The 14,479-nt window shown below is 40.2% G+C and overlaps 1 protein-coding gene across 1 annotated transcript in view; it reads left to right on the forward strand.

Moving 5' to 3' along the window:
• The first annotated feature begins 1,254 nt into the window (after positions 1–1,254).
• The window catches only part of LOC102372437 (calcium-activated chloride channel regulator 1-like), a 30,808-nt gene continuing 17,583 nt past the window's right edge, over positions 1,255–14,479 (forward strand). Inside the window, exons 1-6 of the mRNA XM_006037640.3 lie at positions 1,255–1,434; positions 5,063–5,203; positions 6,567–6,717; positions 8,569–8,686; positions 9,894–10,071; positions 11,734–11,961. Coding sequence (XP_006037702.2) covers positions 1,255–1,434; positions 5,063–5,203; positions 6,567–6,717; positions 8,569–8,686; positions 9,894–10,071; positions 11,734–11,961 — 996 coding nt within the window. The remainder of the gene's footprint in view (positions 1,435–5,062; positions 5,204–6,566; positions 6,718–8,568; positions 8,687–9,893; positions 10,072–11,733; positions 11,962–14,479) is intronic.

Below are 14,479 nucleotides of genomic sequence, written 5' to 3' on the forward strand. Positions count from 1 at the left end.
ATATAACTGTTATGTATATATAAAGACATATATATTTTTCCAAAAAAAAGAAGTTCCCATTACTTTCTTGGTCATTTTGGCTAAGAACAAACAGCAGCATTTTTAGCTCCAAGGAGAGGGTGTCAGGGCTGGCCCTCCTGGTGCCAGTTCCCTAGGGAAGAACCAACCCATTTTTTTTAAGGGCCAGCCAAAAAAAAAAAAAAGATTCCCATCAGCATGTTTGCCCAATGTGGGCGATGTGTTTTGTAGTCATGCTATGTTGGATACATTTAATCAGATTCATAGTTGGTTTCCATTACAGTATTGGACATATGCTGCTTTTGGCAGCAATTTAATGATTGACATTGTATTTAACAAGGTTTCCTTGTACACGAATATAAGGGGCTTATTCACCTCATACTAACTGAGCAAAAAAGCCTTGATTTGCATTTGAAAAAATCTGGTATATAATTTTAAGTACTGGAATGTGACAACTTTTTATAGTAAAAAAACTAAGGGAAACTAATGGGTCCTCTATTTTTTTCTGAACATTATTTCTCTCCCATGTCACAAAGTTTAGCACTGATTTGACTGCCATTTGATATGAATTTGCTCTGTTGAGTACTCTATACTTCAGCCCGAAGAAGTGTAGGCTTAGAGGTGACTTCTTGGCAGCATATAAGTACATAAGGGGTGTGCATCAGGAACTGGTCTGTTCAGGGAACCCCAAGGGAAGACAAGGTCCAATGGTCACAAACTCCTGGAAGACCATTTTAGGCTGGACATAAAGAAAAACTTCTTTACTGTCCGAGACCCCAGGCCTGGAATAGGACCCTCCCCCCAGCAGTGGTGGAAGCACCTACTCTGGACACTTTCAAGAAACACTTGGATGCCTATCTTGCTGGGATCATTTGACCCCAGCTGACTTCCTGCCCCTTAGGCAGGGGGTTGGACCACATGATCTTGTGAGATCCCTTCCAGCCTTAATGTCTATAAAATCTACACCAAGCAGGATTTTCTTATGGAAGTTCCAAATAACAGTGTTTACATTTACAAAGTGATTATTTGTAGTTTTAAAAAAAAAAAATATGGAAAAACTTAAGAATCTTAAAAAAACTTTCAGAAAGTTAATATGTAACCAAACACCATCAGATTATAGTCATACTCCCTGAATTTACATACCAGATCAAAGTCCTATCATAACACTTAATGACTTTTTGTGAACAGAAAAATGGTATAAATAGCCCCACAGTTCTGTAATTTTTCTAACCAAAAATGTGGGGAGAGAGACAAACAATGGTGGTGTTAAAAAGCGTGGTTCTTTTAATGTCATTTCAACTACTGCTCATGGTGAGAGGTTCTATGGTACAGCTGAAAAACGGTGGCTATGAGGACATTGTTATTGCAATTAACCCCCAGTTACCAGAAAATGACAAGATAATTGGAAATATACAGGTAAGAACACTGGTGTTCATCCGCATGTCATTCAGAGATACTAGGATTCCTTGGTTATTTTTCTACCTCTGAAGTAATCATAATGTTAAAAAGGGCAGATTTTTCTCCCATTGATATTGGTGGGAGTTTTTCCTTTGATTTTCAATTCCCTGTTTAGTAGGCATGTTCTTTTCTTGAATTTTTCTTCTCATTTGTTATTGCTAATAAGAACAGTAACCTCTTGAGACATAAATATTTTTGCTCAGTCCAGAAGAAACTCCTTCTCTACTGCTTCTTTCCAAAATGTATTAACAAAGAGAATTTCTGAAACATAGATATGTGATGACCATTTACTACTCTACAATTCCAGCATGATTTCATTACCTTCTATGCCTCCTTGTCTTCTTTAAAAAAGAAGTGTGTGAAATTGTAGTGCTATTCCTGGGTTTAGTTTATGTTCTGGTCATTGGGTTAACTACTTCTGTCCCCTTCACAGCCTCCTCAAAGGCACCCCACTTAGGAGTTTCTAGCCATGATCTTTCTTGGGGGAGGAAGTCCTGAATAGGACCTTTTCTGATATCTTCTTGCAATACACTGTGATCACTCTAGATAGTCTAACTTTCATACAGTTCTTGCTCCCTGAGCTCCTTCAGGGAAAATGACAGAACTATTAAATGACCAGCCAACCTTTAAACAGCAAAATGTTTATTACAGAAAAGCTTTATAGATAATACTCCTAACCATATGTAGGCTTATTTTCATACTTTTCTGACCAAACCATCACCCATCTTCTGCACAGCATCTTTGGTACGTCTAATGTTTAGTGTCCTCTTGCTGAATCTTGTTCTCTTTCTGTCCTGGTCACATGTCAGTTCTTTGATAAAGTGTGAATTGAATTATACCCACCATAGGGCAAGTTTCTCCTTTAGAATCACAGAATCATAGAAAATCCTGCTAGAAGGGACCTCAAGAGATCATCTGGTTTAATCTCCTGCTCAAGGAAGCAACATGCCTGTCCAAACTATTGCAGACAATTGTTTGTCTTACCTGTTCCATGACTTTAAGCTTCCAGTGACAGAGATCTTTACAGATTCTATACGTAGTTGATTTCCATACTTAACTACCACTTTAGGAAGTTCTTTGGACATTTATAATACTCACCCACCTAGGTCTGAGGAAGGGCACTGTGATAGCCGGCCTATGTCTATACCAACCATACAGTTGGTCCAATAAAATATATTACTTACAAGAATTCTTGCCTCTTCCATACCTCCTGAGTCATCACATCACCTTAGTGACACGCTTAGTGACAAAGGTTATTGAGGAAACATCTCTTAGCTAAAACATTTACATATATTATTTGTATAAAATATATATATATAAAACATTGATACAACATCATTTGAAAGATCCTTGTTTCCAATGTTTGTCACAGCTTGTACCTTAATTTATCAAAGTCACAGAGTATCAGAGATTAGCTCTGTGTTGCCATAGTTTGAGCCATTCAGCATTAGCTGCTGTGAAACAAATATAAACTGAGGAGGGAATGGTTAACAGCTCAGGCCCCTGAAAGATCCAGCTTAGGAAATAAAAGAGACAACAGGAAGCAAAAAAAGTAGAAGAAAACAGTAGAAGCAAAGAAGTAAGATGAAAAAATAGAAATTGGGTAAAAGAAAAGGGGAACTGCATAGGTTGGAAACAGATGTAACTTTTGTGCTGCCATAAAAATGTTTATGGCAGACAAAGGCCAAGCAAACAGATGCCCATGTCCCTTATGCTACAAATGTAAAGAATGGTGGCCATGACTGTAACAGGGTCGCAGCTGCAACTCTGTTACTAAGAAGGGGTAGCAGCTGCCAAAGATTAGAACATCCGGGAAATGAGGAATGCAATATCCAGGCAGCCAATGAGGACCCAGAGAGGGAAATAAGGGATGGAGGAAATCTCCCAAAATTGCCTTCAGGCACTTACAGATGCAGAGAGAAGCGGGTGAGGAGCCCTACAATGAGAGATTCAGAGGGAGTCTTGGGGACAGGGACTCACTCTCAGACGATGAAGAGACTTGGGGATCGATGTGCCCCATGGGTCGCTTCCTACCTGGAAAGACAGCCTCTCCGGTGAGTCATAGAAAGTGCAGCAGCAGCACGGAGAAAAGCTGTGGCTCCGGGCCAAGACGCGGTGGGATTACCCGAGAGAGAGAGGGGGCGGGGGAACAGCCGATCCTGCCCTGAAGAAACAGGACCCCAATCTCTCACCAGAGGGCGAGAAGGGGCGAGGAGAAAAAAAGAAACAGAGAGACTGTAAAAGAGCCACGCTTCGCACACCGGCACAAGCCGCAGCCAGGAAATCCCAGTGTTGCCGTTAATCAGCCGCTAATGAGGTCATTACAGGCTTATCTCCAAGATAACGCTTGGTGCTTACCGGCTGAGACGGACGACGAGGATCTCCGTGTTAGATCCAATAAACTGCCCTTCGCCTGGTGTCCCTAGAGAACGTAAACCAGGCTATAGATAATAAAGCACCCTTGATCAAAGACCTGGCCAGTGTATTCCTTACCGTGGTACCGGCGTGTAACAACACTTCCTCCCCAGAATTTGCATTGAGTTCAAGTCGTGGCAGGCGGGAATTGCGGGAGCTACAAGATAAGCAGGTACCCCGGATGGGCACGCTGACAATGACAATAGATAGTATACATTTGTGCTGCTTTTTTGCAACGGACATCTGTTTGCTTTAAGGCAGGAGAGCATGAGCAGCAGAGGATTGGGCCGCTGAAGACCCGGGAGCACCTGCCTGGTTTCCTCCATTTGCAGAGGTGCAACCCAGGAATCCCTTCCCAGGGGATTCCCCAGGCCTGTGTATGGTGCTGCCATGCCCCGACTTGGGCTCCCCCCAGTTGTAGAAGTGTACCTGACCTAGGACATAGCAGTGTGATACACATGCCTAGGGAATGCCCTGCTGGGGGATTTGTGGGGCACATGTCTACAAGCAGGGAACCTGGGGTTCCCCTTTTTACAGTGGTCCCACAGGACCAGGCCCCTGAAGTCCTGGGAATGGCAAGGGCATGACCCTGCAGGGCAATGAGCAACGTCTGTTTCAGCCAAAGAACTGGATCAACTCTGCTGGGACATCCCAGCACAGCTGATCCTACTCCAAGGACAATGTCTATTTATAGCCATAGAAAAGTGAATAGGAACAATAGGTTATTAGTATTATTTATTGATCCAGCAACATAACATTTTACAGACAAATAAAAATAACTGGTCCAGAATTGAACCATGTGCATCTTTCACCTCAAATCAGTGTAAGTTTGGGGTGAAATTTTGTGTTTGGAAGGCTCTTTACCAACTATTTTGTTTAAAGGCTAGACTGTGGATTTTATCCTAAGCCCTAAGTAAGAGACTGTCTAATACCCAGAGCAAATGAGGTACTTTGAGAACTACAGATTAGCACCTGGTTTATTCCTATTTCCTTTGGGGAAAGTTCTCGACCAGTCAGCCCTTCATTTGGTGAGGACTGAAAGACTGCTTTCTTTCTATGCCTTTACCTATTTATTGTTCTTGTTTTCTTGTTTGCTGACCAGGGTAAGTTATTTATTGCTTCTACAATTATATTCTTAATTCATAAATATTTTATTTTCTTTCTCTACAAGGCCATGGTTAAAGAAGCTTCTACATACTTGTTCCAAGTAACAAAACAACGGTTCTTTTTCAAGGTTATAAAAATTATCATTCCTCAGACATGGCAGCAAAAAAGTAACTATTCAAGACTAAAAACGGAGTCATATGATAAGGTGAGACTGACAGAACTCTTTACAAATCAAAATTCCTATATTTCCTAACATAACCAAATCACCTGAATAAGATATGCACCTGGTTTTTGAAAGGTGTCTCTTGTTTCTGCAGAAGAATTCTGCCAGGAAGTGGGAGAAAGTTGGGGGAGAATGTCTCCACAGTCAGAAGCTAAACAGTAGGGGTGTGCGAAGTGGGCCATATTCAATTTGGATTCGGCCTGATACAGGGGACAGTGATTTGATTCATTGATTTGGATCACTGTCCCAATTCAGTTCAGCTGAATCCGAATCTGAAGATTCTATTCTGATTCAGAGAATCAGTGATTCGGCCATAGACGCAGCTTTATATGCCTTATCTACATACCTCTAGGTACCATGCACAGCTCATGAATGCTGAGATGGTGGGGTGGATGGAGTGATCCACAGGAGCACGAGGAAGGCCCCCACATGCTTGACACTCCCCCCCACCCCCAGGCCCCCCAGCTCAGTGATTGGCTGTGGGGACCCAGACCCAGGAGGCACCAGTTGCTGAGCCGGGGGGGGGGGTGGTCCCCTGCGCACTTCATGGTGGATCCAGAAGTGGACTGGAAGTGCTTATGATCCACTTCCAGGTCTGCCACCAAGTGCACTGGGGACCCCACACACACACACACACACACACTCTCTCCCGTGGGACGCTCCCTCCACCCCACCATCTCAGTGTTCACGAGCCACCTGGTACCTTGAGGTATGTAAAAAAACAAAAAACAAAAAACAAAAAACCCCACCCACATAAAGCTGTGTCTATGTCTGAATCATCAAATGTCTCCAAATCTCTCTGAATCAAATCAGAGGCTTCCAATTTGATTCAGAGAGATTAATGGGCCTCCTGATTTAATTTGGATTTGGAGATTTGGCCCCCGAATTGGGCCGAATCTCCACTGAATCGAATCAGTGACCAAAGCTTCGCACAGCCCTACTAGACAGTCCCATGTACACATGTTCACTGCAGCATGACTTTCACTTGGCACCACTTCCCTCCCACGCCCTCCCCTAGTAGAGATAAACTGCTATTACCATATTTCCTTGCTTAGAATATACCCTGATTCACAGAGCTGAATTTCAGAAAAAATGGGCGTGCTGTATGCAATGAAATACAGCATTTGTTGGGTTTATAATTGTAATAAAAGGTTTACCCAATACTGTGATTATGTGAATTGTTTTTAGAACATGTATTGCCAACCTGGGACCCAATCATGCAAATCTTCTCCCAGGAACAATCAATGGGTCTTTTCCTTCTGTATAAGGAAAAAAGAATTGAGCCCATTCAACAGAGTCGTCATATTCTGCGCTGTTCTTCAGATCACAGGTTTTTTACTTTTAGGCAGATGTCATAGTGGCTGATCCCTTCTTGAAGTATGGAGATGATCCGTACACTCTGCAATATGGAGGATGTGGAGAAATGGGACGATACATTCATTTCACACCTAACTTCCTCTTAAGCGACAGTTTGTTCGATATCTATGGATCACGAGGTAACACCATCTATTTGACCTCCAAATATCTGCTTTTATTTATACTCATAATGGCCAAGATTTTTTTTTAAAGTGATCAGTTATATGAGGCAAATCTTCTTTTGTATAATCTACCTGTGATACCTTGAAAAAGTGTGGCTCCTGTAAAGTCACTTAGAGAATGGACAGAAGGAGAGGTCATGCTGAGTTAAAAATATGGGGAAAGAGATGAGAGAAAATACTTGACATCAGTTTCTGTGCAGTAACTCTTTTTATGTGTCAACTCCTCCCCCATATACTAAGTGGACATTAAACTGTAATAACTTAGCTGTGTTTTATTTGGAGCTTACTCTGGGTTAGTTTTGATTTACTGTGGAGTAGGAGTGGATACACAAAACAATTACCACAAAGTAGCAGATGTCTAATAAGTCCTCTTCCTTTTAGATCCAAAGTCGAGGCACCACAATCACTAGTTTTTGTTTTTCCCCCTAAATATTACCTTTGAGTTTTGCATTCATCAAGGCTTGTTTCCACTTAAATCACTGTTTAGACCTGAAAATCCTGTATATTTACATTGACACTTCAGTACATACAGTAAACAAATGTGACAGCAGCAGTTAGTATGCCAATAAAACCAGTCCCAGATTGGTGGCTCCCAGACTGAAATATACTCATACACCTGAGGGTTTCATATTTTTCTTGCATCTTATGGAAGTCTCATTTGCCAAATTCAACTACTTACATACGTATGTTCACAACAAACTAATATTCCCTTTTGATTTCATAATTACACTTTTAGCAAAATGCATCTTGCCTTAAGAGGGGAAAAAAGCAAAGGAAAATACACCTTTGTTACAGCATTATGCACTTTTGTAGATTGTAAACTGCGATTAATCTTTCTCTTACGCCAATTTGATCAAAATATATCCAGTTCACGAGTGTCTGTTTCATACATAAGCTAGAATCAATCCTTTATGCTCTTTTTTTTAAAAATAGATCTTCAAAACCAGGTACTTAAATCCAAATGCCCCTAAATATGATTAATTATTTGGATTTAAGTCTATGGTGCATCTTTATTTTATTAGATCAAAGTCTTAGAGGTTCAATAGGCATCAGGATCAGCCTTGGAGTTGGATCTGGCCTGTGAACACGTCTAATATGGATCATGGAGGCTGGATTTAGCATGCGGAATTGGTGGCACGGAGCTGCATTGTGCCACCCATCCCCGCTGCAGCGCTCTCCTCCACTGCAGAGCCTGGTGCTCCGACATGTCTGTGCCTACCCTCTCTACAGAGGGAATGGATCTGTAGCAAGATGAAATACATCACTCCAGAGGACCAAGACTTGTGTCTGGTGGCTGTGGCCTGCTCACAAAGTGGGGCCCTGGCATGGGCAAAACGGCCTAGGATGTAGAAATTCACAAGTGTCTTTCTCTGGAGATTTCTGGTTCAGTCAAATACAAACCAAAATTCTGGTTCTAGTTAGACATCAAACACAAACCTCCTTGGTTTAAATGTCACCTCAAGGTAAATTTAATTTCCCTTTTGTTTGTGTTATAGAAGAAATAAGAATTATGATTTCCAAGACTAGGGTGGCATGAACCACCTTGCTTAATACCAGGAGTGGTGAGGCACCACTGCATAAAGTGGATAAAGGTGTTAAATCCTCACCAAGAGCTGAAAAATCTTGGGGTGTTAAATTAAGCCTGGTAATCTATTCAGGATTAAAGTCTTGATTCTGAAATAGGTACACAGGTTTGCATTAGCAGAGTTCATTAAAGAAATTAGGCCAAATTTTCCTAACATGACTTAAATCTAAAGTAAATTTTAAACTGTTGGATTTAGATGCACACATGTTCTTGCTTTTCCACAGCCAGAGTCTTTGTCCATGAATGGGCTCATCTTCGGTGGGGGGTGTTTGATGAATATAACAATGATGCACCGTTTTATGTGTCTAATGACTTTGGAGAAGCAAAAGTTGAAGCAACAAGGTAGTATTCCTTCACATTCTATCTTTATCTGATATCATCTGTAATATTTTGGTTACATCTCCCATATTTTTGTTTTCCATGTCCTGTCTGTAGTTTGAGCTCTGAGTATTGTTTTGTACCTGATTAAAAGGAACCTTAGTTCTAACAAGTATCACAATTCACAGTTTAGTCTTGTTGGACTGCATTCACTATTGTTTATATTTAAGATAGTGTGCTCTTTTATGCTATGTGGAAATGCAGATTTGAATTCTCTTAGCATGAAGTAAACAAGAATGCTTTCTCAAAACCTCCTGGGAAGCAATTCTCGAAGTTCCAAATTAATTTATTAGTCATGTTCATTTTCTTTAGATTATTAAAAGGGAAATAAATAGTTCAGGTTTGCCCTATTAGATACCAACATTTATTGATTTGGGGGTTTTTTTGCGTGGAAGGCAGCAACTAAATGACAGAACAAGCTATAAACAGCAGTGCTAAGGGATAAGGCTAGATTGACAGTTTTAGATTTGAGACCCATTGCAAGACTGTCAAGTATCCTGGTGCAGGTATTCAATGCAGCCATTAAAATGATAAATAGGACATTGCTCCATGATGTGTGCTATAGTTTGGTAGTTACACTCACACTTAAGGTCTTTAATAAAATTGCGTTTATGTAGTAGGTAGTTATACCTACCCAGGCCAGATGAACCCCTTTCAGCAGTGTCCAGCTCCACCTTGGTAAAGCAAAGCCAGGAGGTTTAGATATGGGGTCTGTGGTAAGAAATGTATTAATGATGTCAACTGCATTCCATTACTGGATCTATTTTTCCATGATGTCAAAGTTTTCGCCATTCATCTTTTTTCCTGCACTATGCTATGCTCCCAATACCAACATTAACGCTTACAATGATCTTCTGCGGATTCTGCATATCTGATCTTTTTTTTTAATTTGAAAAAAATCTGCCAATACAAAACAAAAATAATACAGTAAGATGAGTTACCTCAATGATCTGAAATGAGATGTAGAATATTTTACTTTTCAAGCACTTGTAAACCTTTTACAGCACAGATAGTTTCTTGTTTTTGCACAGAAACCCTATCACAAAAGGAGAGCAGTCGTGGCCTAGGTCAACTGTAATACCATAATTCAAATAATAAACACCAAATAATAGTTATCTTTTATTATTTGTGGCTTGATGGCTGTCTCTTTTTCTATCTTATCTCACTGCAGGTGTTCAGCTAATCTTACCGGTCAATATATATTCCAAAGCTGCCAAGGAAACAAATGCACTATTAGGCAATGCAAATACAGTAATATGACAAATCTGTTTGAAGCTGGATGTAAATTTGTTCCAGAAAAAAGGCAAACTGCCTCAACATCTATAATGTACATGCAAGGCTTACCTTCTGTGAGTATCCTTATGTATTTTCTGGACTGCAGAGGTAGCCAGCATTTGGGCATTTGTGCATTATTTGTGTCAAAATTAAATATGGTATCAGATATTTCCTTGTTGAAATCCAGGTAATTTTCAAAGAAAGCACACAAAGTTTTGTTTGGAATCAAACAGTGAGGGACAGTATTAGCTGATTAGAGTTTCAAGCCACTTTCCAGCTATTGTTCTGCCTGAGATGCTTCTCTTTGCTCTCTCAGCACCAAGTTCATAGTCCTTCTCTTGCTAGCTTGCCTGGCTTTTTAGTGACTTCTTTCTCTGTCTGTTCTATCAATGTTTCTTGCCCCCAGCCACACACTTAGCTACCAAACTATACCCAGCCTAACTACTTCACCTATAGAACTCAGCTTCTGATGACCACTACTGCAGGTGGCCCATGTTTTAGGTAGTAGCTTCTATTTGAACTCTATTACTCCAAGAAGGAGTTTAACAGCTTCTGACATTTCTCTTGAATATGTAATGGAGACAGGTATGTGCCCATGACTCAAAAGACTTTTTTTCTCTGTATTCAATAGGTTGGCAAAATAATTTGTTCCATTACTCACTCTTATGAATTTTGCAGAAGGGCTCCTCTTGAGACCCCCAGCCTTTACACAATCTGAGTACCCCTAGAAGCCAGCTCAGGGATAGAAGGCAAGCCCCATACCTTTTTCAGTTTAACCAGACCTTTAGGTCCGTAGCAACAGTTCTTGTCTCTATGGCCCCATTAGTGTGTTGCAGTTGCCTAGGCCCTGATAGGAACAATCACCTTTAAGGGAAGGGATACAATCATAAGTGCATTACAAGAGACAGAACATGACAGCATGTGTCTGGTTAGCTGGAACACAGCAGGCAGAGTCATTGGATCAAAACAGCTAATCTGAATCCAAGCAGAGTCCATATCAGCAAGCAAGATGGAGCACAGTGTCTAGGTCCCTTTGGGGTCCAAGATATGTCCCCTCTTCAAGCCAGTTTGCCCCTTTTAGCCTTCTTTGATCTTACTTGGCCTTGTCTACATGTCGCCCTATGGCAACGTATCAACGTGCTACATTGCCATACAGCATACTATGGCAACGTAGCGATCACGTGTCTCTCCATGTGTATCTATAATGCACTGCTACAGCAACATAGCTGGTGAATCTATGCATGCGCTGCCTGTATGTTGCAGTACGGGTGGTTACTGCACCATGTTTTACTTCCGCATAGCAAGTACTAAAACACCGTGCAGTAACAATGTCACCGTATGGCAACATATAGACACTCCCCTTGACAGGTAAACACCAGTCCCTGTGGGGGTTCAGTGTTATTCACCCAGGAATTCCTGATGGCTCCTTTCTTTAATCACAGAAAGCTGTGTGTAGAAACCAGTATTTTACCCTCTTCTAGATCAGGGAGAAGGTTAATCTGTTCCTTCCTAGTGTAAAACATCATATAATCAAGAAACGGAAACTGGGGCACATAAAATGATCACAGACATATGACAAAATTGTTATATTTCTTTGTGTAATATGTGAGCATTATACATGAATAATATACTGTGTATGCTAATATTTCACATTTAACACATACAAAATAGACAGGCTGCTGCTATATGTACACCTGCTGTTCAGTAATCATTCTTCTCCCCCAACTATTTTTTAGGTGGTTGAGTTCTGTGATAAACACAGTCATAATGAAAAAGCTCCAAATATGCAGAACAAAATGTGTAAATACAAAAGCACATGGGAAGTAATTATGAACTCTACTGACTTCAGCAAAGCCTCGCTAATAAACAGCTCTCATCCTCCATCTGAGCCCTCTTTTGTACTGTTACAGGCCAGGGACAGAGTTGTCTGTCTAGTCCTGGATGTTTCTGGGAGTATGGGTGCTGTAAGTATTACTATTTTATAAATAATTTTGAACATAAACACTTACAAAGATAAATACAAAATAGCTTATTTAACTTTATTTTTTTAGTCAATATTTCAGTTGCCAGATTTATTCTTTTAGAAAACTTGACACTGCTTTTGCTCACCATGGCACTTTTAAATTTATATATAGATATAACCCCCAAATACTGACTACCCCTGCAGACCAGAAAATGTATAAGGATACTCTCAGAAGGTAAGCTTTGCAGGTACATTATAGATGTTGAGGCAGTTTGCTTTATTTCTGGCATGAATTTAATTCCAGCTTCAAACAGTTTGTGCACTCTAATAGTGCATCTGTTTCCTTGGCAGCTTTGGAATGTGTGTGTGTGTGTGTGTGTGTGTGTGTGTGTGTGTATTTTTAAAAAAAAGAAAGAGAGACTTAATTGCTAAGATTAATGGTGCTTTGGTATGGTTGGAATGATGTTGTACCCATGATGGTCCAGGAAATATGTGAGAGGTATGGATTTTTGTGGGTGATATCTTTTATTGAACCAACTGCATGGTTGGTATAAACTTAGACAAGCTTTTAGCTGCAGAGCATTCTTCTTCAGTTCTGAGGAAAAAGTAGGCACCATGAAAACAAAATATAGCAGGGCTGTGCAATTAGAGAAGAGAGAAAATGTCAAGGGTAACAAATAAGAAAATCATAGATGGAAAGATAGTTTGACAAGTGGAAGATCAATTTTTTTCAAAAGGGAAGAGAGTCATTATCACCTGTGGAGTGAATAAAAATTGGGAGTTAGTACACTATAGTATACCATGAAGTAAATATCAATGGTCAGTCTTCGGTGCTTAATATCCAGCTTATGAATTGTTGTTCCCAGGCTCACCTTTTGAAGGTATTTTGTATATTTCCCTTCAATATAACAATAGTGTGGTTAAAAACGTAGCTGTTCTGTGGAAAGTATTCAGCTACATGAGATCATGTGTCTCTGTCCTTAACTTTTTTCCTATGATAGTTAATTCTGGTGAACATTTTTAGTGTACTTTCCCCCACATCATTTCTAAGATCTTATTTTGGATCCTGATGGGTTTGTTGTTGGAGACCGGTTAATTACTGTAGCAATAGAAATGTGCTAACAAGTTTCCATCTACTGTTAAGGCAAGGCTGCAAACCATTTAATGTCCATTGATTGGAGGGGAGTTTCATTCTGATAATGGATTAGCCAAGATTAGGGAATAGTTTAAAAGCCAGGAGTGGGAAGCTGAAATATTTCTCTCAAGATCTGATTTTTTTTTTTTTTGAGTTTGAGTTGTAATTGTTTGATGATTCTTCTTATCAGTCTAAATGTGAAGTGATAGGTGACAAGGAGGAGTGTGCAGTCACAGGGCAGTTAATCTTTTTGTACAATAGCAGGTTACTGCAGGGTATTTGGATGGCTCTTTCAAAGATATGATTTATTTCTCTGCTAGTGTCCCTGTTGCGTAAAGACAGATTTCAAGTTGGCAGAGTAAGTGGCCCAAGTATGTTCTCCAGAGCTGATGAAGAGATTATAGCTTTTATGGTGTCATAAATGGGTTGGTGTTGTATTGCTGTGCAAGTGGGTTTTGCCCCTGCATAAGAGTTTTTTTTTTTTTTTCTGAAAATCCAAACAATAGTCCATGGGCAGGCTGAGATGCCTGCAGCCCTATTGTTCGACTTTGCTTCCTTGGGAATCCCTCAGCCAGTACACAACATAGAGCAATAATCCTTGGTTGAGACAAATGAATAAAGCAAATCTTTAGCCTTTTCTCAGGTAGCAGGAAAGGGCCTTTTAACTCTGGCCTGTCCTAAATGCAAGCTCCTCTTGGTTTCAGTCTGCTTCTGATGCAAACTACTCCTTCACAGCTCAAGTTGTTTGCTTATTCTCCACCTTGGGCCTGCTAATCACCCATAGCTGGGCTCCTACCCCTTAACTGACAGGGTCAGACCACCCTGTTACAAGTGTCTGGGATGATTTCTGGCTTTGTGCACAAAAGTGAACATAGATTTAATTTGTATAGAAGAGGCGTCAGTAGGAGAAAGTATACGGAACTGTTCATTTTTCTGATCTTTCAAAGCAAGTTCAAATCAGTTTGGTAGTGGTTGTTAGAAAGTTATTAGACAAGATGTTACATTTTTAATGTTACAAGGGAGTTTTCCTTATTTTTGGTATGCACCTGGCTCATCATTAACTGGGCCCTCCCAAAACGAACCAGTTCACTAATCTTGGTTCCTTGCCTGACACTTAATACAATTTACATTAAAAAGGTCTAAAAGTGAGTAAGCACCCTGATTCTTTGTGCTTTCATTAATAATAGAAATAGATCTTTTGGTCAGATTTTGCTTAGGACCTTAGCAAAAATATACAGTTAAAATATAATGATACACCACTGAAGGTTAAGTAATTCACCAAATGTTATTCATTAAATGTTATCATCTGACCAGATCACAAAAACAAACTTCTTGACAGAGCTGACATTTTTTCAGTCTGGGGGGCTATAAGATTGGAATAGCA

The sequence above is a fragment of the Alligator sinensis genome, unplaced genomic scaffold (genome assembly GCF_000455745.1).
Source record: "Alligator sinensis unplaced genomic scaffold, ASM45574v1 scaffold925_1, whole genome shotgun sequence".
NCBI lineage: Eukaryota > Metazoa > Chordata > Crocodylia > Alligatoridae > Alligator > Alligator sinensis.